General features: G+C 41.8%; 1 protein-coding gene across 1 annotated transcript; it reads left to right on the forward strand.

The window, feature by feature from the left end:
- The first annotated feature begins 390 nt into the window (after positions 1-390).
- LOC121986644 (probable E3 ubiquitin-protein ligase HIP1) lies at positions 391-23,461 on the forward strand. The gene is made up of 5 exons (XM_042540597.1): positions 391-474; positions 21,620-22,415; positions 22,513-23,141; positions 23,226-23,372; positions 23,414-23,461. Exons 1-5 carry the CDS (start codon positions 391-393, stop codon positions 23,459-23,461), a joined length of 1,704 nt encoding a protein of 567 aa, XP_042396531.1.
- The last annotated feature ends 949 nt before the right edge of the window (positions 23,462-24,410 follow it).

The following is a 24,410-nucleotide window of genomic DNA, read 5'->3' on the forward strand; positions in this document are numbered from 1 at the left end:
TCTGATACCAAGTTGATAGGAACCCGGAGGTCTATCACGTGGAAAAATCGAAAGAGAAAGGGAAAAGGGGGATAGGGTGATCGCTTCTAGGGGATCGACCTCCAATAATCAAACAAAATTGATTAATTAAAAGAGAAATTACTTGTCTTCCACAATTACATAACGTCTCTTTAAATAGAGACTTAAACTACCTTTTCAAAAGAAAAGGTTTAAAAGAAAAATAAAATAAAAATACATTTTCAGAAGAAAACGTCTTATAAAAACTTATATAGAAGAAAAAAGAAAAAGTCTAAAACTTATTTTTAAAAGGAAATAAAGTTAAAGGATTTATTTGAATAGATCCATTAAAGGATCTTATCTGACATCGGACATGTTGAGGAGGGGATTCCCATGCCGAGGAGCACACCTTCGAAGGCCATTACCCTGTCTCGGAGAGAACTCGACGCGAGCGCAATAGATCTACGAAGTGGAAATGTAAGCGAGTGTCAGGAAAGATGATCGAGATTGTTGAGATCGGACAGACAGAAGGTGAGAGTTTGGAATTTGGGCTTGCTTTTGGGCCCTTCATATGACTGTTTGGCCCCAAGATAAAGAAGCAACGGTCATAATTGGAAATTATCCAAAATATAATATAGTAGAATATATATATATATATATATATATATATATATATATATATATATATAATACTTTTCAAAATATATTCTCTTCAATTTTAAATATTCTAAAAACTTTAAATTCATCCTTTAGCTATTAATATTATGTTATTAATTTAGAATAATAATGTGATAGTGCCATTTCATTTTTATATCAATATAATAAAATTTAAAAATATTATAAGAATTTTTTATTTTAAGGGAAATTTAAAAAGAAATAAATTTTAGAATTTCCAAAGTGGTTAGGTTTTAAAAAGTTTTACTAATCACTTTACCATCCAAGGAGCTTTTATATAAAGACAACCAAATGTTGTGGAGTCAAAATGAAAAAAAAATAGAGATTATAAAATTGATTATCCTTTATTAAGAACAGTTGAGTAGGATGAACATGATAGATGAGATTACTAAGTGTTTTGGTCAATATGCGATCAAAGTGAAGGTTGAAGTGCATGATGATTTTGGGGAATGGTGTTGTCCTATTGCATTAGGAGAAAATAAAGAGAAAGTTTTTTACATTTATAGATTATTAAACTGAATGTTTGATTCGAATTACTCAATCTAAAGTATTTTATAGTAAGGATGATGTAAATTGTTCTTCTTCCTAACACTGGACCGTGTTAAAGCACCTAAATTATTATAGAGCATTTTATAGTAAGTGAATAAGTTAGAAAAAATTATCTCTTATGAAAATTCCTTTGGGCCAATTAATCCATGAGAATACAAGAGAATTAGTTGAATCCATATATTATTCTGATAATGTCAAGCATCAATGGTAGATATAACACGATGCGATTCAAGGGGGATACTTGCTAATTGATAGTAGGAGCATTCCAAATCAAGAACATATCATAATTTTACCTTAACATTGAGAGTTGCTTGTTTGGTGTTTTTAGCTATCATACTTGACATCCTACACATGGACACGAGATGGATATTCACTTTCCTTTCATGAATGGAGTGTAAGTGGCCTTAACAAGAGTTGCATTAGTGTAATCTTTCGAGTATCACTTGTTCTATTCAACCTATCAAATATTGGCACTGACGGAAAATATTCCATGTTTAACTGCACAAGTCTTTATGTGAATTAAATGAATATCCAAAGCAATCTCAAAATTGTCATACTGTTAGCTCCATTATTTGTCGATAAACATATAGTCGATGCATATTTTACAATATTTTACGCATAGGACGTATTTTCTGAGGCATGGATTGCTTCTAGCATTTTTTTGTCAAATTGTTTCCCGGAATTGTCTTCCACGTTCATCTCCAATTGAATCTACTAATGCAATGGAACACCAACATTATTCTTTAAATGCTTATCCAGCCCGGATTGTTGTTCCATTGCTTGCACTCTCAAGCATCTGACATGGGTACCTCCCTTTAATTTGACATACTTTAGTCATCCTTATTATAACCACAAGAAAAATATCTAAAGTGTCTAAGGGACTAGGCTCTAGTGTTGACCTACGGATTTTGACTTCTTGGTCAAAATCCTCATGTGTAGTTGATTAGCTATCTCTCATTCCCACATTTTAATATTAAATAATCTATTTAATAAAAAGTTGTGTTTAGTCATTCCATCGTGTAACTTGATAAATTTGTCTCATAGTTCCTTTGTGTTCTCGTGTAGGCCAACGAGGTTCAACTCTTCCTTCATGAGTCTGAATTGAAGTGTGTTTACAGGTTTGAACTCAATCTGTGTCTTTTTCTTCATCTCTGGGTTCCAATTATTGGGGTCGAGAGGTGCTTTTGTAACTTCATCCATTGGTGCTTTTGTATTCTCATCGAATTGAGAGCCACTAGTCGATGTTGGTCTTGAGGAACACCTCCATCTGCTTCTTCCTGTATGAGAAGTCATGTTTGTTGAAAGCGGGGGATGAGAAGTACTATATCATTCATTTTGGGTCATGTAATTACTGAAATAGAAAAGGCTAAACAAATACCAAGACTTGGTCTTAGGATAAGTAGCGTGGGAAGAAGAAGAGAATAAAGCTTGAGTTGTGTTGCACCACTTTTAAGCAGTTCGAGAAAATCATAGTAAAAAAACTTATCTGAAGAGACAACAATATCGGTTTAGATTGATTCGAAAAACTTAATCTAAAAAAATAAAGCAAAAAAGAAACAAAAAATAAACCCCTGCTTAATTGGTGGTTACACCAATTTAGAGCTAACAGGGTTTTGATACCTCTTGTAGGATAATTATGCATGTGAAAGGGAGAGTGAATCACGTGATTTAAAAAGCGAGTACACAATGGAAATATGGTAAAATAGAAACTGAAAAAATAAGAACTCGAGGAGTTACTTGGTTCGGAGCCTCCGGTAATTCCTACTCTAAGACCCACAATCCCTCGGACTGTATCAATGGGTAATCCACTATAATCCTCTTCTATAACTGTCGGAAGAGGAAATCGAGTACAACAGTAAAACAAGGACAAGTGTAACAACCTACACTTTCTCTTATGCAGTAATTAATTACTTTAATTAAAACTTTCGTTACCTAACACTTTTAAAGATTATCGGACCGAGCTCAGTGTTGGACAACTTCTCAACAATAGTCGAGTGCAATAGCATTGCAGCACAGTAGGAGGACGAAGTCGGAGTACCTGAAAACTCTAAAGATCGCTTGTAGAAGTCATGAATGAGTTATGTTGAAAGATTGCGCGAACCTTCCTTTATAGGTTGTTGAGAGTGCCTCCCATCCTTATCTAAGGCACCTCCAAGTGCAAAAATGATCTCAAACATCTCGGTTAAGATAACCCACCACTTATTGTGATTTTTATCTACGTGAGGGTGCCTCTAAGCACTGTGAGGCGCCTCCAATGCGCCTTGGAGGCACCTCCAATGGCACAGGAGGCGCCTTCCCACCTTTCTATGCGAACCCGCAGCTAAGTCTTTTGGGGTGCCTCTGCGCCACTATCCAGGGCGCCTCCAATCGACCAAGAGGCACCTTGGGCAAAAACATGTTAGTCCCAAAACAAAGTATACCCTATAAAATGAAGTTAGCACAACAATAAAATAAGTAGTATTAATTAGACCTTGTCTACCCAAGAACAGGATCTAGTCAAGGTCTTAGTTTAGGGATCCAAAATAGACATAAACCGGACCTGTGCTTAAAGTCCCTAAAAGGGGTTCGCCTTTACTAGATCACTCTCCTTTAGTGACTTACCTTACTTACCATGCAGAATCACTTGACTTTACATTAGTCCACCAGGTCTTCTCGCCAGTTGTTAGGTCCACAGACCTAACTAGATTTCAGCCAGCTATCAGCTCCCATGGACCCACCCGGTCTTCCCTCTATTGGGCTTTTCAGGCCGCGAAAATCGCATTTCGCGTCGCGGAAACCCCGAAACCCCCGCCACATAGATCCGTGCGAAGAAAAATGAAAACAAAATACGAGTACGAGTTTACAAACTCTAGATCTACACTGGATGAGAGTGTTACCCTCGAAGCGATGCCCTTCGCTATCCCGCTAGTCCAACGGTTTGCCGGATCTCGAGATTGTCAAAGTAGAAAACCCTCTAGAAGTATCCACACAAACACAAGAAGGAGATCACCAAACTAAAGTGTGCCAGCACCTTAGTAGGGTTCGACAAGATGAGGAGAGGAAGAGCAAGAAGAGAGAGCACTAGGAGGAAGAAGATGTGAATGAATACAATTGAATTAAAAATTCATTCTTTCCCATCAAAAGTGACCGGCCACATTCATGGAGTTGTAACCCCCATTTTTGCATTAAGTGTGGCCATTAAAGAGATTTGTAACCTCCATGAGGTGGCACACACATGTGCTAAACATGATGATATGGCACCTCATCATTGGCCACTTAATGCCAAGTCACAAATGATGTGGCATAAAGTCAAGTTAAACTTGACTCTTCCTCTTCCTCTCAAGTCAAGTCAAACTTGACTTAATCTCTCTCATGGTTGATCTAATCCAACCATTTAATTCAAGCCAATTTAATATAATGAATCTAATTCATTTAATTAAATTGATTCAATCAGTCATACTCTAAATTCGACTCATTGAACACATGAATCAACTTGAGTTCAACTCAATTAGCCCAATTAGGATTACTCTTAATCCAATTTGATTCATCAAATGAATCTAATCCTCTTGGTTCATCATATGAACCTAATCTCCATCTAATTGTCCTTAGTGTGTGACCCTATAGGTTCTTGTAACGTTGGCAATGCCCCTAAACCCATTTAGGAGCATAAGTAATGAGCGGTATCTAGCAACACATCATTACTACCCAAGTTACAAGAATGTTGAGATCCAACATCACCTTGTGACCACTAATTGTGACTCCTCACAAAATATGACAAGTGTCATTCTATCCTAGACATCTAGATTGATCAATGTGAGGCATAGATCGTGTCATCCTCTGACCAATCTAAATCTTGAACTCCAAGTAGACTCACTAAATCAAATGAGCTCAATATCTCATATTGACTCATTTGGGCATGGCCATGCACTTCGTGGTCTCACTCTATCAAGAATATCGATGTCGCTCCCATCATATAGGAGGGATAGATCCCATCTACATCACTCACATCCCTCTGCATAATTCGTTACATACCCAGTAATCACCTTTATAGTCCACCCAGTTACGGGTGACGTTTGATGAAACCAAAGTACATAACTCCTTATGTAGGGATCTATGGTGACTTCAGGTCTAAGAACTAGTAGTTATACTAATAGCCACATGAGAAAGTATATGACACTCATATAACGATCCATGATACTTTCTCATGGCGGGTCATTCAGTATACATTCTCCAATGCATACCCATGTGTCAACTTGATATCTCTATATCCATGACTTGTGAGATCAAGTCATCGAGTTGACCTACATGCTAGTCTGATTGCATTAACATTGTCCCTGAATGTTAAAACTCGACTAGGAATGATTAAGAGTAGTGTTCCCTATATCATCTCACTATCGGTTCAACTAACCGATTGATATATGTGAGAACCTTCTACTCAAGGGCGCTATTATACTTAGTTTATTTGGCACCAATACAAGTAAGTATAATAACCAAAAACAAATGCCTTTATTTATATAAGAATATGATACAACAAGTCCATAATACAATCATCAAATGATTGGCTCTAGGGCTCTAACTAACAATCTCCCACTAGCACTAGCGCTAATCAGTATAAGCTCTAAGCCCCAATGACCTAGTGTGACCATCATGCTTCCTCTGTGCCAAAGCCTTGGTCAATGGATCTGTGATTTTAGCCTCTGTAGGTACTCTGCAAATCTTCACATCTCCTCTCTCGATAATCTCTCGAATGAGATGGATGCACCGTAGTATGTGTTTGGTCCGCTGGTGTGAGCGAGGTTCCTTCGCCTGTGCTATAACTCTATTGTTGTCACAATAGAGCTCAATAGGGTCAGCGATACTAGTAACCACCCCAAGTTTAGTGATGAACTTGCGGATCTAAATTGCCTCCTTTGCTGCCTCTGATGCATCAATGTACTTAGTCTCTGTCGTAGAATCAGCTACTGTGTCCTGCTTCGAACTCTTCCAGCTCACAGCACCACCATTTATGCAAAATACGAATCCTGACTGCGATCGATAATCATCCTGATCGGTCTGGAAGCTGGCATCATTGTAACCCTTTACAACTAGCTCATCATTTCCTCCATATATCAAGAAATATTCTTTAGTCCTTCTTAAGTACTTAAGAATATTCTTGACCGCTATCCAGTGACTTTCACCTGGATCTGACTGGTATCTGCTTGTCATGATCAAAGCATACGAGACATCGGGTCGAGTACATAGCATAGCGTACATGATAGATCCTATGGCTGAGGCATAAGGAATCTAATCCATGCGGTCTCTCTCCTCGCTCTAGAAGAGGGACCTTGAGTCTTCGAAAGACTCACGCCATGTGACATCGGCAGAAATCCCTTCTTGGAGTTCTGCATGGAAAACTGAAGGAGTACCTGTAAAATACTGAAAAATAGGCGAATATTAATAAGGGAATTTTCCGAAATTTTTGGAAATTTTTTGGGAATCTTTCGGAGCTCGTAAGGACGAGTTGACGGGAATAAAAATGGGGACCGGTAAAGCCTGTTTAGGCTACCCCATTTAAATGAGGAAAAGTTGAATTTCTTAATTCCTTTTCTTTATTTATTTTGCCTTTTCTTTTATTTTTCCGCCGTTCCCTCTCTCTCGCCGAACCCGAGCGCCCGAGTCCTCTTCTCCCCGACGCCGCCCGTGCCCTCTCCTTGCCCTAACCGTCGGCGGCGGTTACTCTTCCTCGAGCGTACTTCTCCTCCGCCCAGCCGTGCCCTAGAACGAGCGCCGGAGCCGATTCCTACACCGCGTCGCTGCCGCACGGAAGTGCCACCGGCATCCTCTTGTGCCCTAGCCGCCGGCAGCACCTCCTGGTCACAGAGGTGTTTCACCACACCGATTCTCCTCTGTGCTTGTGCCCTACTCTGAAACTGTCGTGGCCGCGCCGGACGCTGTGAGCCCCTGCTGTCGGGCGCGACTTCCTCTCCTAACTCCTGGTCAGCACTGCAAGGAACCCTAGCTATTTGCCACAACCACTGGATATTTTGCCTCGGCCGGTTTCTCCTTTCCCTTACCCTCTAGCATCACCGAAGAAGAGGTAATGGGAATAGATATTACTGGAAATTTTAATAGATTTTCTTATGATTTTATCGGGAAGGTTCGTTGTGTTTTTGGCTGCACCAGATTTCACCTCGGTGGCTTGCAAATATTCCTTGGCAAATTGTTTTGGCTGCTTCCATAGAGGTCACGAGGTTCCAGCAGCACCTCGTCGAATTCTTGGTCCTCACGGGCAGTTAGAGGTAGAGGTAAGGTGCATGGATTGTTCTAGAATTAGGTTGTTGTTGGCTGTGATGAACTCTTGAGCTCCCTTTTGATCCGAACAGTGAATTGCAGGGCGTTACTTGGGTTTCCAGTAACTACCTTTGTTCAGGCAGCAACTAGCTTTGGGCTGTGATTTGAGGTATGTTGTAGGATGTTGGCTACGCATTGTAGTTAGATAATGAATCAGGTGTAGATTGATTAGATTTATATGTTGATTAGGTTTATGTGCTTTTGAATTAGAGGTTTGCCCTAATTTAGGGTTAGAGATTTCATTTAGCTATTTATGAGAATTGTAGTTAAATGAAATATATTTACATTGGTATCACAGGACTTTGACGCGAGACGAGTATCTCGGAGTCAGATTGGACCTTTCTATTTTCGGAGGTGGGTACTTTGACTTATGTCATTTGATATACATAGTAGTGAATTTAACAAGTTGCATTAATTATGTCCTTTATTTCTTTCGGTTAGTCGCTACCCATTATCTGATACATGATTGATTGATTGCTTGATTTACATCCCATGTATACTTTATTTGTTTATACATGCTTATAGGGGGTAGTGATATACCATGCTTCACCATGTTCAGGACCTAGGTTTTTATACCTTCTGTGTACCTTTGATTCGATATGATCCGTTGACCTAGGGTGCACTTTTCTATATATATGGATTAGGTCAGGATGTTTTTATGGCTATTGCCATGCACCATTTGCATGATTGCATGCTGTGCGATAGTCCGCTCCATTATTGTTGAGCACATCGCTAGTTACATGGATCTGCACACACCACCAATCATGGGTTAGTGGTCGATTCAGGCAGAGTGTGTTGCAGCAGGGACTCTGTTAGGCACCGTTGGTCCACTCATGGGTAGTGAGACACAACGTGTTATCCGGCAGGGATTCCTCCCCGTCACTGTGTACTAGGAGTTGAGAGCATTGCGCTCCCCCATTTATGATTTGGGGTAGGAGGATAGGTGTACTCCGACAGCATCCCGTCCACTCGGTCACTCATCAGGAGTAGTGACGACAGAGTGCACGGTTGTCACAGCCCTACCCACTCGGCCTCACTATTGTGTGAGATGATCGACTGGCGTGAGGGGTGACCAGGACGCATCATGGGCATCATATGCATGATGCATTTATTGCTTGTGCTTGTGTTTGCTGCATTTATATGCTGCATATTGTTTGGATACCTATGTTTGACATGCATACAGGATTTTCTTATCCCTCGGACTGTTTGACCTTATACTCAGGACCTGGTTAGTACAGTATTTTCCTGTTTACTTCAGATGCATTTTTTTATCTTTCTTGTCAGGAGATTGTACGCATGATTAGTGCTAGGTGTTGTTTCCCTACTTTGTATATCAATTGTACCTGCTGAGTGTTGGACTCACCCGGCCTCCATCATTGTTATTTTCAGGTTGATGCTGTCCGGAGGGAGTTCCAGTCGCTAGTCCTCACTGCACGTAGTGCTAGATCCCTGCAGACCTCGAGGATTTATTTACCATTTGGTTTGGTTCTTATTTGCTTATGTGTGTACTTGGTCATTTGGATACTTGGACATCGTATGTTTTTCTTTTGATATTGATGGATGTTCTATTTGATATGTTTTTACTGCATGCCTGCCTGGACGGCAGAAGAGGTGAGTTTTGTCGGATTTGAGTTTTACGAGTGTAGTGGAGTAGGGTGGATTTCGAGTCAGTGTAGTATTGTGATTACTATTATTAACTGCGTGGTTGTGACAGGCAGAGGCTGAATATCTATATAAACTGCGTGGTGATTGTTTTTATTTATTGTTATTATTCCAGCCGCCTGTGGCTGAGGTATATGGGTTATGTAGAAGTTTCAGATTGTCCGCCGTACAGGGGAGATGCTGCCGAAATTTCTTCGGACAGGGACTCCTCTGGGGCGTGACAGTACCTTGTCAATATATGTACTCTGACTTACGCCAAGCAATCTCTTAGATCTATCTCTATAGATCTGTATCCCTAGAATACGGGATGTCTCACCTAAGTCCTTCATTGAGAAGCAACTTCCTAGCCAGGTCTTGACAGACTGAAGCAAAGGGATGTCCTTCCCAATGAGTAGTATGTCATCCACATACAATATGAGGAAGACAACTATATCCCCTACAACCTTCTTGTAGACACAAGACTCATCTTCGTTCTTGATGAAACCAAACTGTTTGATTGCATCATTGAATCAAAGATTCCAGCTCCGAGAAGCTTGCATTATTCCATAAATGGACCTATACAGCTTGCATACTCTGCTAGTATGCTGTGGATCTACAAAACCCTCAGGTTGTGTCATGTACACATCCTCGAGTAGGTTTCCATTCAGAAACGCGATTTTGACATCCATCTGCCATATCTCATAGTCATGGTATGCTGCAATGGCAAGCATGATCCGAATGGACTTAAACATCGCTACTGGAGAAAAGGTTTCATCATAGTCAATACCATGAATCTACTTGAAACCTTTAGCTACCAAGCGACCCTTATAGATAAGTCCATCCATGTCAGTCTTTCTCTTAAAGACCCACTTACACCCTATGGGTTTTACCCCTTCAGGTGAATCAACTAAAGTCCATACTTGGTTGGTGTACATGGATTCCATCTCGGATCTCATGGCCTCTAGCCTCTAGCCCCAAAGGTATGTCAGAAGATCTGTGTGATGCATCATAGATCGTACCATATCTAATAGGGTACGATTCCTCCTTTCGGATACACCATTCCACTGTGGTGTTCAAGGAGGAGTGAGTTGGGATAGAATCTCACACTCAGCTAGATAGTCACGAAACTCATGGCTAAGGTATTCTCCACCTCGATCTAATCGAAGTATCTTAATACTCTTGCCAAGCTGGTTCTGTACTTCATTCTTGAATTCTTTGAACTTTTTAAAGGATTCTGACTTATGTGTCATCAAGTACACATAACCATATCTACTGAAGTCATCAGTAAATGTGATGAAGTACCTATAACCGCCTCTAGCAGCGACATTGAAAGGGCCACATACATAACTATGTATAAGACCTAACAAGTCAGTCACTCTCTCACTGTGCCCACTAAAGGGAGTCTTGGTCATCTTGCCTAGTAGGCATGACTCGCACGTCTCATAAGATTCAAAATCAAATGAGTCCAGCAAACCATCCTTATGGAGCTGGGATAAGCGCTTGTCATTTATATGACCTAAATGACTGTGCCAGAGATAGGTTTGGTTCATGTCATTTGACTTGAACCTCTTGGTATTTATGTTATAGATAGGGCTTTCAAGATCTAGAATGTAGAGTGCGTTCATCAGAGGTGTACTACAATAGAACATATCTTTTAAATAAACAGAACAATATTTGTCCTTTATAATAAAAGAGAAACCTTTCTTGTCCAGACAAGAAACTGAAATTATATTCTTAGTTAATGTAGGCACATAACAACAATCATCCAACTCTAATACAAGCCCAGAGGGCAGAGATAGAAAATAAGTCCCTACAGCAACAGTAGCAACCCGTGCTCCATCGCCTACGCGTAGGTCCACCTCGCCCTTCGCCAATGCCCTGCTATTTCTCAGTGCCTGCACATTAGTACAAATGTGAGATGCACATCCGGTATCTAATACCCATGATGAAGAAATAGATAGATTGACTTCTATAACATATATACCTGAAGTGGAAGTCTCACTTCGCTTCTTCTTAAGATCTTCCAGGTACACCTTGCAGTTTCTCTTCCAGTGCCCGGTCTGACCGCAGTGGAAGCAGGTAGCATCCTTGACGACCCCTCCTTTAGGCTTCAGTGCCTTGCCTTTGCCCTTAGCTTGGGACTTTCCTTTGCCTTTGTGCTTGCCCTTGCCCTTGTGTTTCTGAACCATCAGAACAGAGTGGGGCTTTGCTTTCTTAAGGTTCAGCTCAGCAGTTCTTAACATGCTAAGCAGCTTTAGAACGAACTGATTATAGCTATCCGGTAAGGATTACAAGATCAGGTCAGTGGCCAGCTCTTGGCCAAGCGGGAATCCCAACATCTGTAGGTTTTCTATTACCCAATCATTTTGAGTACATATGGGCCTACGGGAGCCCCATCTGACATCTTGCACTGAAATAGTGCCCTTGAGATCTCAAATCTCTCATGCCTCGCTTGTCCTTGATACAGTTGACGAAGATGTTCAACCATATCGTAAGCGTCCATCAACTCGTGTTGCTTCTGAAGCTCAGAGTTCATGGTCGCGAGCATTAGACAGGACACATCTAATGCGTCATCTTGATGCTTCTTGTAAGCATCTTTGTCAGCTCGCGGGGCATTGGCAGGAGGAGCCTCCGGAATGGGCTGCTCCAGAACGTACAGTTTACGTTCCTGGGTGAGAACTATTCTCAAGTTCCTGTACCAGTCCAGGAAATTTGCTCCATTGAGCTTGTCCTTCTCAAGGACAGAACGCAGAGAGAAGGTGTTTGTATTCGACGTCATGGTTATCTACAACAGAAAAATGCAGAAAATAAATATCATATTCTTTTAAATCATTTAATTAGGCCTTTAACTAAATGATGCTCCCACTGAATTCTATAATTCATGTGGGACAAGATCCACATCATACTAACCCTTGAGTTAGCTTTGGCTAATACGCCCAAGATTTAGTATGATCGGTAGGTAATGATTTACCAATTACATCTCTATGCAACTCTTGTTTATAGGATCATTATCCGCAGTTATATTAAAACTTGAGTTAGCTTTGGCTAATACACCCAAGAATTAATATAAACGTGATTTATGTCCTATCTTTCCAACCATTGGAAGAATGCCTATAGTTGTACTCGATCCAACCGAGTTAACTAGGAATACTCAATCTAATTGAGTTTGTACTCGCCCATGCGTTGATAAGCGGGACCAAGATTGCCCCTCCGTACCCTATCAAGATAATATGTGTTGCTCTGCTTTGGCAGATTCAACAACACATGTGATCGAGGTAGTGATGGGTATCACGACACGGTAGGCATTAGAGTTGACGTGATTTAGATCTAATCTAATCATCGATGTGTATCAAATACGCTATAGATCAAATCTAATCGAAAGGGTGCATCTTGTACACGATTTAGATCTAATCTAATCGTTACACACTAATTAATTACTAATCATGCATCACATACACACAAGCAATTAATTAAATTTATTTGTGATTAGTCATGGCCCTACTATGATCTTCTCAAGCCAATGAGAAGATCGGATGGTCAACCTAGGGTCAACAGCTTCTCAAGCTCCTCCCTTTGACCACCTTGTGTTGCTTGCACCCTCCTTGTAACTCCGTCTCGTGTGGACCTTCCACGGCTCCAATTTTGTACATTACAATTTTGAAACTCGAGTTACATTCGAGTCTAAACTAATTTACAACAAGAATACAAAATAGAGAAAGGCACGACGCGCAGGTCGCGAATCAAATGTACAACACGCACAACACAAATGACGGTGCGCAGGTCGTAATATGAATTACAACACAAATCCAATCAGATTGGGTTCTTTTGAGCCATGACTATCACAAATTATGCATAATTCTAAATTATGTAATTTTCATAATTTTCTGTAATTTTAATACTAATTTTTACAATTTTTACGAGTAAACTTTCCCAGCGGTCCCGTTTAGCGGTTTTCGGGCGCAATCGCGGAACGAATCCCCTTGCGGGGCCAGGGGCAGCACCCCTACCCGCGATCTAACCATCGCGAGTGTCCCTAAGTGATCCTACATCGCCTTAGCCCGCTGTCCCAAAAAGTTTTGGGGCGAAACCTTGCCGTTTCGGAAAAATCTTCTCGGTAGTCGAAGCCTACAAGTGTATAAATACTTGTGCTTCGCTTCTACGAGAAAATGACTCATAAAAACCATAAAAAACTTAAATTTACAGAAAATCACAGAAGCTATATTTTTCATAAAAAATCAAATTAAACTCGTACAAGTCTTCGCACGTGGCTCTGATACCACTGTTGGATTTTTCGGGCTGCGAAAATCGCTTTTCGCGTCGCGGAAACCCCGAAACCCCCGCCACATAGATCCGTGCGAAGAAAAATGAAAACAAAATACGAGTACAAGTTTAAAAACTCTAGATCTACACTAGATGAGAGTGTTACCCTCGATGCGATGCCCTTCGCTATCCTGCTAGTCTAACGGTTTGTCGGATCTCGAGATTGTCAAAGTAGACAACCCTCTAAAAGTATCCACACGAACACAAAAGGAGATCACTAAACTAAAGTGTGCTAGCACCTTAGTAGGGTTCGGCAAGATGAGGAGAGGAATGTTAGGATCGATGGACGCGGCTAGAGAGGGGGGGGTGTGAATAGCCGCCCCAAATTTACGTTTCTTTCTACAAATCAAGGTTAGCGCAGCGGAAATAAACAATAGAAACGACAACGGAGAATAGCAAACCTCAAACTCGTCGATGTAACGAGGTTCAGAGATGAAACTCCTACTCCTCGGCGTGTCCGTAAGGTGGACGAGCCCTATCAATCTGTCGGTGGATGAGTCCCCGGAGAACCGGCTAATAAATACTCCTTGTGAGTGGAGAAACCTCGCCACAATAGCTTGCAACAGCAATATGGAAATACAAAGAAGAGCAAGAACAAAATACACAATGAATGTACAAATACTCGCTTGCCTTCTCGTCGACTGAAGTCCCGGATGAAGCACCAACTTCACGGACGAATGCCAACAAGCAACTCAGTCAAAGAAGCTCACACGAAGCTTCGGAGCTCAGCAAAGCTCAAGAGCACAGCTTTCAGAAGAACAGCAGCTCAGTTCAGAGGAGGAAGAAGAAGGAAGAAGTTTGGGACCAGAAGAAGAGTTTTCTGTAGCAGCCCTCAACCTCTTTTATATCTGCATCCACCTGCGAAGAAGAAGCCAGAAGACAGCAGAAGACAGAAGACCATTGTGAGCCAACGGATAGTTCTGGATCGATCAGGCTGAAGCCTGATCGGTCCAGGGCACCTCTGATCGGTCCTGGGGACCGATCAGAGCTTCCTCTGATCGGTCCAGGGACTGATCAGCATGCATATCCCTTCCTTTTCTCCCAAACTTCTTACCTTCTGATCGTTGTTTCCTGATCGGTCTGCAGACCGATCAGATAACACACAGTAGGCTACTGTTTGGTTACTGATCGGTCACCAGACCTATCCAGATACCCAGTGTATCACTGGATCGATCCACTGATCGATCCAGAGCTTGGTTTTTGCCCAAACCAAGTCCTAAACCTTCCAAACCAACATCCGGTCAACCTTGACCTGTTGGTACATCATGCTTAGCATCCGGTCACTCCCTTGACCTGCTAAGACTCCCCACCAAGTGTCCGGTCAATCCCTTTGACCCACTTGGACTTTTCTCTTCGTGTCAAGTATCCGGTCACTCCCTTGACCTACTTGACATTCTCAACACCAGATGTCCGATCACCCTTGATCCATCTAGATTTTCCCTTGCCCGGCTTCACTCACCAGGACTTTCACCTAGCTTCACTCACTAGGGTTTTCACTTGGCTTCACTCAGCAGGATCCACCTGGCTTCACTCACCAGACTTTCCAACGGCTTCACTCACCGGACTTTCCCTCTGGCTTCACTCACCGGGACTTATCCGTCTCGGCTTCACTCACCGGACTTTCCACATCCGGTCCGAGAACGAGCCACGAGCCCTCTCGACTACGGAGAACGAGCCACCGAGCCCTCCCTTCCACTTGGTCCAGAGAACGAGCTACCGAGCCCTCTCTGACCACAGTTCGGAGAACGAGCTACCGAGCCCTCTCCGACTTCCCATGTGCCAAGCTTCCATACTTGGACTTCTCCGTGCCAAGTCTCCATACTTGGACTTTTCCCGTGCCAAGCTCCCTGCTTGGACTTTTCCGAGTCAGGTCAACTCACCTCGGGTCAACCAGGTCAACCTTGACCATGGGTTGCACCCACAATCTCCCAAGCTTGTATCCTTGTAAAACATCAAGATACAACTTTTCTGTTCACGTCAAACATTGTCAAACATAACTCGTCAAACATCAAAACACAACTCGAGTCAAGTCAACTCGAGTCTGGTCAACCAGGTCAACCTTGACCTAAGGTTGCACCAACAATCTCTCCCTTTTTGATGTTTGACAAAACCCATAATCAAACCCATAATCAAGTTAGGTTAACCCGATAACCTAACTTAGGTTTTCCAATGTTCTTCCCTGAACATTCTCTATTCTCCTCAAACCTACACTCTCCCCCTTTTTGACTCACATCAAAAAAGTGTGAATCAAGGTCAAGAGTTTCTTTCTAATGAAGGTCCCATACCTTTCATTGAAACCCTTAATTTCCCCCTTGATACTAAGGTCAACAATTAACTTAGTGATAATCCCATATCACTCAAGTCTTTAGGAGTAAAAACTCCCCCTAAAAGTCAACTCCCCCTTGACTAATGGGTAAAACTCCCCCTAAAGATCAACTCTCCCTTGACCATTGCACCAACAATGTCTTGGAGAGTTGCAAACCTTTAGAACTCTAAAACACCACTTCCATAGCTGCAATTTCAGACAAACAGTCGAAATTCAGCAGGTTGGCACGCCCTGATCGGTCACCAGACCGATCAGGCTCCCTTCTAGGCTCCCTTGGACCGATCAGAAACCCTTCTGATCGGTCCACAAACCTGATAAAGGTCTGATAAGTTCTGATTTCTCTCCACGAAATTCAGAAACCTCTAGAAAATTACAGAAAATTCCAAAAATTGTGAAATTTTGAGGATACATTCCTCATAACATATACTATCATGGAAAAATAGTTTTCTATGAAAATAACTTCCATTTTTCAATCTTGATACAAAGTTCAAAAGTCTTTGAAATAGCTCAAAGTTAACTTATCTTTGTATCACTTTGCTCAATGATGAATGCTATAACTAGAAAAGCTTCATCAAGGTTTTTCAAATCAATTTTGAAATGATTTTAAATCATTTAATTTAGGACCACAATCTTTGGGCTAAATGTACATGACTTGTACATAAGCTTTCCCTATGATCCCCAATTTCGAATTAGGCTCATCTAGGTACAAGAACTATGCACCTTGATCCTAACTCATGATCCTAATATCTCACACACATCTAAGGTGTATCAAACACATCCAAGTCAATTTTGATGTGAGATATGGGTTTAGGTCATCTTAGGCTAAGTTCTCATGCATTTTCTAAACAACAATTTGATCTCCATATCAAATTATGTTTTAGTCCTTAAATCAATTTCATTGATCATTAATGCACAAGATGATAACATGACATATAATTGTATCATAAATGGAAACATGTGTCAATGTCATGATGTCATGGCATAAAGTATGAAACTTAAATAAATCATGACATTTAACTAACCTAAGCATTATCATGACATTTTAAATGATCATAAAATAAATATGATGTCATGACATGACATATGACAAACAATATATAGCAAATAGCACATAAAGGTATAGAAAATACCTAATTCTAGCCTTAGTTGTCATTTTTGATAATTTTGATCATTTTGCCATAAATTATATATTCCTAAGTGTAATAGACCTAAAATCATATCCTCAAGACTTTTAGATCACTATGTGCCAACTAGATTGACTCTAGAAAATTCCTCAAATGTGGTTGGCACATCCTAATTATCTTAGGAATAATTTTCCATTTCATTTTCAAGGCTTGATTACACCTTGAAAATTCCTAAAGTGCCACCTTTTACCATGATTAGGTTAACTACCTATTCAAGTAAGGTTGGCACACCCTAACTCATCTAGCGTGATGAAATCATGCTCCTAGGAACCCAATACCTATTTGAGCTCATTGGGTTCACTAAATATTCACTAGGGATGACTTCCCTAGCAACCCTCCTAATGACCCTCCTAGGCTTTGAAGCCTTGGTCATTTGGGACTCATCAAGATCAACTCTAGGGGTGACTCCCCTTGTGACCTTGGTGATGGTCTTCCTAGTCCTAGGTTTTGTTCCATAATCGAATGGAACATCATGGTAAGTGGGCTTGACCACTTGAGACTTAGGTTTGTGACTCAAACCTCTCATGTCCTTGGGCTTTTGCTTTTGACCCTTAGACCCTAGAGTTGACTTCTCCAAATTCTTAAGGGTCTTTTCTAAGGTGTCAAGTCTTGACCTCAAGACTTGATTTTCCTTTTCTAATACCTCAAGTTTTAATTTGTCATTTTTCTTTGAGGTATTCCTAGGTATATGTCTAGTTGTTTTGGGATTTCTACCTAGGTTCTCCTTAGCCTTAGATGAGTTAGTCCTAGGGTTGGCATTTCTAGTATTGTCCTTACCTAGGCTAACATGTTTAGCACCTAAGCACATATATTGGTTCCTAAAGTTAACATGCTTATCATTATTAACAATTGCAACAAAACTACTAGCATGTGTCTTATTGCAAGAGTGAGACTTAAATGTTACCTTAGGGTTTGCCTTCGCTCCCCCTATCGATGAGCTCGGTCTCTTGTCCTTGTGAGATTGCCTCCCCCTCGGACATTGGCTCCTATAGTGTCCCCTTCGCTTGCATTGGAAGCACACCACGTGCTCCTTGCCTTTGCGTGTCGGGACTCCGGCTTCCTTGACCTTTGGCGCCGGTGGAGTCTTCCTAACCCTCTTTGGACACTTACTCTTGTAATGCCCAAATTCCCTACACTCAAAGCACATTATGTGTAATTTATTTGAAATTAAATGGCTTGAGTTACCTAGGGTTGAGGATGGATGTGAGCTCTCTTCTTCATCCCTTCCGGAGATAGAAGCTTCTTCTTCTTGCTCCGATCTTGAAGAGGAACTCTCCTCCTCTTCTTCCTTAGATGTTGAGTAGCCCTCAACCTCTAAATCCATGCCTCCATGATGTGAGCTACTTGGCTCACTTGACTCCTCTTCATGACTTGAAGTGGAGTTCTCCTCATGGAACTTTGCCAAGTTATTCCACAACTCCTTGGCATCGTTATATCCACCTATCCTACACAAAACATCATTAGGTAAAGAAAATTCAATGATTTTCGCTACCTCATCATTGATGGTTGATTGGTGGATTTGCTCCTTCGTCCACTTCTTCTTCTCCAAAAGTTCTCCTTCTTTATCCAATGGAGGAGTAAAACCTAATTGCACACACCTCCAATTTTCTAGGTTAGTCATAAGAAAGTACTTCATTCTTATCTTCCAAAACGCGAAGTCGTCGCGATCGTAGAAAGGTGGAATCATGACATCTTCTCCAAATAGATCCATTCTCTAGCTCGTGCTCCCCCGGGTGTTGATCCAACGAAGAGCGACCTCGCTCTGATACCACTTGTTAGGATCGATGGACGCGGCTAGAGAGGGGGGGGTGTGAATAGCCGCCCCAAATTCGCGTTTCTTTCTACAAATCAAGGTTAGCGCAGCGGAAATAAACAATAGAAACGACAACGGAGAATAGCAAACCTCAAACTCGTCGATGTAACGAGGTTCGGAGATGAAACTCCTACTCCTCGGCGTGTCCGTAAGGTGGACGAGCCCTATCAATCCGTCGGTGGATGAGTCCCCGGAGAACCGGCTAATAAATACTCCTTGTGGGTGGAGAAACCTCGCCAAATAGCTTGCAACAGCAATATGGAAATACAAAGAAGAGCAAGAACAAAATACACAATGAATGTACAAATACTCGCTTGCCTTCTCGTCGACTGAAGTCCCGGATGAAGCACCAACTTCACGGACGAATGCCAACAAGCAACTCAGTCAAAGAAGCTCACACGAAGCTTCGGAGCTCAGCAAAGCTCAAGAGCACAGCTTTCAGAAGAAAAGCAGCTCAGTTCAGAGGAGGAAGAAGAAGGAAGAAGTTTCGGACCAGAAGAAGAGTTTTCTGTAGCAGCCCTCAGCCTCTTTTATATCTGCATCCACCTGCGAAGAAGAAGCCAGAAGACAGCAGAAGACAGAAGACCGTTGTGAGCCAACGGATAGTTCTGGACCAATTAGGCTGAAGCCTGATCGGTCCAGGGCACCTCTGATCGGTCCAGGGACCGATCAACATGCATGTCCCTTCCTTTTCTCCCGAACTTTTTACCTTCTGATCGTTGTTTCCTGATCGGTCTGTAGACCGATCAGATAACACTCAGTAGGCTACTGTTTGGTTACTGATCGGTCACCAGACCGATCCAGATACCCAGTGTATCACTGGATCGATCCACTGATCGATCCAGAGCTTGGTTTTTGCCCAAACCAAGTCCCAAACCTTCCAAACCAACATCCGGTCAACCTTGACCTGTTGGTACATCATGCTTAGCATCCGGTCACTCCCTTGACCTGCTAAGACTCCCCACCAAGTGTCCGGTCAATCCCTTTGACCCACTTGGACTTTTCTCTTCATGTCAAGTATCCGGTCACTCCCTTGACCTACTTGACCTTCTCAACACCAGATGTCCGATCACCCTTGATCCATCTGGATTTTTCCTTGCCCGGCTTCACTCACCAGGACTTTCACCTAGCTTCACTCACTAGGGTTTTCACCTGGCTTCACTCACCAGGATTTCCAATCTGCTCGGCTTCACTCACCAGGACTTTCCAACTGCCTGACTTCACTCACCAGGACTTTCCCACTGCCTGGCTTCACTCACCAGGACTTTCAACATCCGGTCCAGAGAACGAGCTACCGAGCCCTCTCTGACCACAGTTCGGAGAACGAGCTACCGAGCCCTCTCCGACTTCCATCCGTCCAGAGAACGAGCTCCCGAGCCCTCTCTGACCACAGTTCGGAGAATGAGCTACCGAGCCCTCTCCGACTTCCCATGTGCCAAGCTTCCATACTTGGACTTCTCCGTGCCAAGTCTCCATACTTGGATTTTTCCTGTGCCAAGCTCCCTGCTTGGACTTTTCACCATGCCAAACTCCCTGCTTGGACTTTTCCCATGCCAAGCTCCCTGCTTGGACTTTTCACCGTGCCAAACTCCCTACTTGGACTTTTCCCATGCCAAGCTCCCTGTTTGGACTTTTCCCGTGCCAAGCTCCCTGCTTGGACTTTTCCGAGTCAGGTCAACTCACCTCGGGTCAACCAGGTCAACCTTGACCACGGGTTGCATCCACAATCTCCCAAGCTTGTATCCTTGTCAATCATCAAGATACAACTTTTCTGCTCACGACAAACATTGTCAAACATAACTCGTCAAACATCAAAACACAACTCGAGTCAAGTCAACTCGAGTCTGGTCAACCAGGTCAACCTTGACCTAAGGTTGCACCAACATGTTGAGGTTTCTGAATGGTGGATTGAGGCCAACTACTTATGACATTGTAGTGGCAAGAAAGGCATTCAAGACGTCTTGTCATCCTTGCGAAGAGGAGCCACTAGACATGGAGTTAAAGTTTAATCTCTTTAAGCTTGAGCCTTGATGAAAAGAAACCTATCTACAAGGCATGGAGCTGAAGTTGTAACTCCTTACGCTTGACAAGAGGACTCTGATCAGATCTTTGAGCACAAGTCCATTGAAAACTTTTTGGAGTGTTGCTTCCTAACACGTCTTCAAGTTTAGCAGCCTATGTGTGGTAGGTGAAGGGAGAATTAAGAGTGATGGAGATGATGCCTTCATTTTCATTGGACACCACAACTGTTGCTCCATGATCTCCATATAAAACAACAGTTGCTCATTGAGAATTCTTGGAATTTCTCTCTGTTCACCTTCATTTCATTGACGTGCTTGCTAATTTGAGGTCAAAGAATTGACGCCTTTTATTTTTTCACCATAATCAAGTCTTGTCTTGTGGGTTTAGTTCCACATTTATAGTTTAGGTTTAAGGTTTGTGATGAGTCCTATAGTTACTATGTAATTATTTCTTTAGAAAATGAATGCAATTTCTATTCTCCCACTTCAACAGATGTGAAGTAGATAACATTTTTGGCAGATGTGCATTTTATTGCAAAATATATTTGTAATTGTCTGAAACAGAAATAAATTTCTGTTGAATATGAGCTTAATCCCATTTCAAGAATTTGGAAATGTTGTTTTGCTCAAAGTTCTCTTCCCTTTCTGATTGTGATTTGATATTATTTACTTCTTATATGCATGTTGTTTCTTTTATCAAATAAATTACCTTTTGTGTCTCCATTTATGAATATTTCTCTTTTCGAGTAATTGCTGAGTTGTGCCATGTGATTTTTGGTTTCAGGATACACATTGCTCCAACTTGCAACAGTTGCAAAAGAACCTAAAATACCTGATGCAGGGTCAAAGGAGTACTTTTCAGCCCGTCTGTGAAGCTTTTGATATGGATCGACCATCTAGTTCAAGCACTTCTGTCATGGATCAACCATTGCTCTGGAATGAACTTCTCCCTGTTTCAGTGGAAAATCAGGATTTACCTCGGAATCCAATGTCTTCAAGTGGAACTGTTTCCTGTGGAAACGTAGCCAGCCAAGAAGGTCCAAGTTTTAATTTTTGGGATACAATTGGTCCTAGCTCTAGCATGCCCCCACTAAACCAAGGATCTCACAATGAAATTAAACTTGAATATAGTTGGATGGCTTCTTCTCTAGGTAGTAGAACTGGTGGACCAAGGATACAAGATAGTAGACCTGAAGCAACAAACAATCTTTCATTTGAAACTGATAGTGGTGACCTCAACATCAATTTGGCCAACAACAGACAACAATTATCTCAGTTACTTGCCTTTAATGAGTCCCCTCATGATTCAAGTCACAATACAAAACATGTTGAAATGAGTAGGGAGGTTCTTGGATCAGGGTTTCATTCGGGACCAAGTAATGTGGGTTTAACACCATATCAACATGTTGCCTTCTGTGCAAGCTCTTCAGGAGGGAGTTCTTCAAGGGCTATTGATTTCTTTTCCAACAATGATGGAGGCAAACAAAAAGTTACAGAATGCTCTTCACACAAGAGAAAAAACATTGAAAGAGACCACGGGGAATGCTCAGCAAGTGGAAATTCTGGCAACTTTAATGAAGGTAAGAATCATTTGGTGCATTTCATTTCCTCGATTTTTCTAAATCACAAAATGGTCACTAGCTCATCTAGGTAGTTAAACAGGTGTATATCGTGCAGAAGACAATAATACAAGAGGCAGTATAATACCAAGAGCTGGAGCTTCTAATCACTATCATTTTGTGAGTTCGGCTGGCAACCATCAGAGGAACACTCGAATGAGAATGAACCATGCAGACGAAGCTAATACTTTTGCACCTGATCTATGGGCCCAAGAGAATAATCTAGCTTATTACAATCCTTGGCATCCCCAGTTAGCATCTGCAACAATCCCGCATAATCAATTGTCAGATTCTAGGTACCAGGGTAGCAATTTGGTGCCACATAGGCAACGCCATGTATGTACTATGCCTGTCTTACCTCTGGACCTGTATCCCTTTCCACACAATGGAATTTCAACTACAGAAGTAGGTAGTTCTTCAGGATCCCCAGCAGTTGCAGCTGATGGTGCATCAGCGGAACTCGACTCATCAGGTGTTTCTATCAATATCTCAGAGCAAATGTCTGCTCCTCCAATTAGCACCAGAAATATGTTACATGAGCAAACAAATTGGGGTTCAGTCACTGGCAGCACAGTTTTGTCTGGAAATTTGGTGCCTACATCACAAGTTGGCACCAACTTAGGAGTTTATCAACCACTAGGAGCAAACTGGTTAACTCATCAAAATCGACGTCGTATATCAGAAGCTGTACGTAGATCCCTTCTTTCTTCTGATTGCCGAGGTCATAGTATGGACCACTCTACATGTCAAAATAGTTCTTCCGCATCTCAGGAGGTTGGACATCAGTCAGGAGCTGTATCACGTGTTCATCAGCATCCATACATGAGATTAAGTGGTGCTTTGAGTGTTCCATTGCCTACGCGGACTCTTGCAGCTACAAGAGAAGGGAGAAACAGGATGTCAGAGGTATGTAATGAGGTTGTCTTTAACAGTGACTTCAACTTTATTTATTATTTTAGACTCACTTGACTGTAATGGAATACATACCTATATTGCAAAATACTTAATTGTCATTGTCATGTTTGATATATATAAGAAACATCTTATACTCTACTTATCATTTTTTGAATTCAATAGACTCCAGTGTGCAACTGTTATTGTATACTTTTTATTTTCTGTTTTGTATTTTCATTGTATCTTTGGAATTCTCGTCACTATAAATCAATTGTGACCTCACCAAGTCTGAATCCATTTAATCATTAGTTTTGTTGAAACAGACACTGCCATTCTTCACTTAAGAAGATTTTCATTTTTGAAAGCTAGATAGATGCACATTGTTGCACAAATTGTATTTCTTATGGTCCATGGAATTTATAGAAATTTACTTCAATCGGCAAGTCCATCCGTCCAGAGAACGAGCTACCGAGCCCTCTCTGACCACAGTTCGGAGAACGAGCTATCGAGCCCTCTCCGACTTCCCATGTGCCAAGCTTCCATACTTGGACTTCTCCGTGCCAAGTCTCCATACTTGGACTTTTCCCGTGCCAAGCTCCCTGCTTGGACTTTTCACCATGCCAAACTCCTTGCTTGGACTTTTCCCGTGCCAAGCTCCCTGCTTGGACTTTTTCGAGTCAGGTCAACTCACCTCGGGTCAACCAGGTCAACCTTGACCATGGGTTGCACCCACAATCTCCCAAGCTTGTATCCTTGTAAAACATCAAGATACAACTTTTCTGTTCACGTCAAACATTGTCAAACATAACTCGTCAAACATCAAAACACAACTCGAGTCAAGTTAACTCGAGTCTGGTCAACCAGCTCAACCTTGACCTAAGGTTGCACCAACAAGGAAGAGCAAGAAGAGAGAGCACTAGGAGGAAGAAGATGTGAATGAATACAATTGAATGAAAAATTCATTCTTTCCCATCAAAAGTGGCCGGCCACATTCATGGAGTTGTAACCCCCATTTTTGCATTAAGTGTGACCATTAAAGAGATTTGTAACCTCCATGAGGTG

This window comes from Zingiber officinale, chromosome 5B (assembly GCF_018446385.1).
Source record: "Zingiber officinale cultivar Zhangliang chromosome 5B, Zo_v1.1, whole genome shotgun sequence".
In the NCBI taxonomy this organism is placed as follows: Eukaryota; Viridiplantae; Streptophyta; class Magnoliopsida; order Zingiberales; family Zingiberaceae; genus Zingiber; species Zingiber officinale.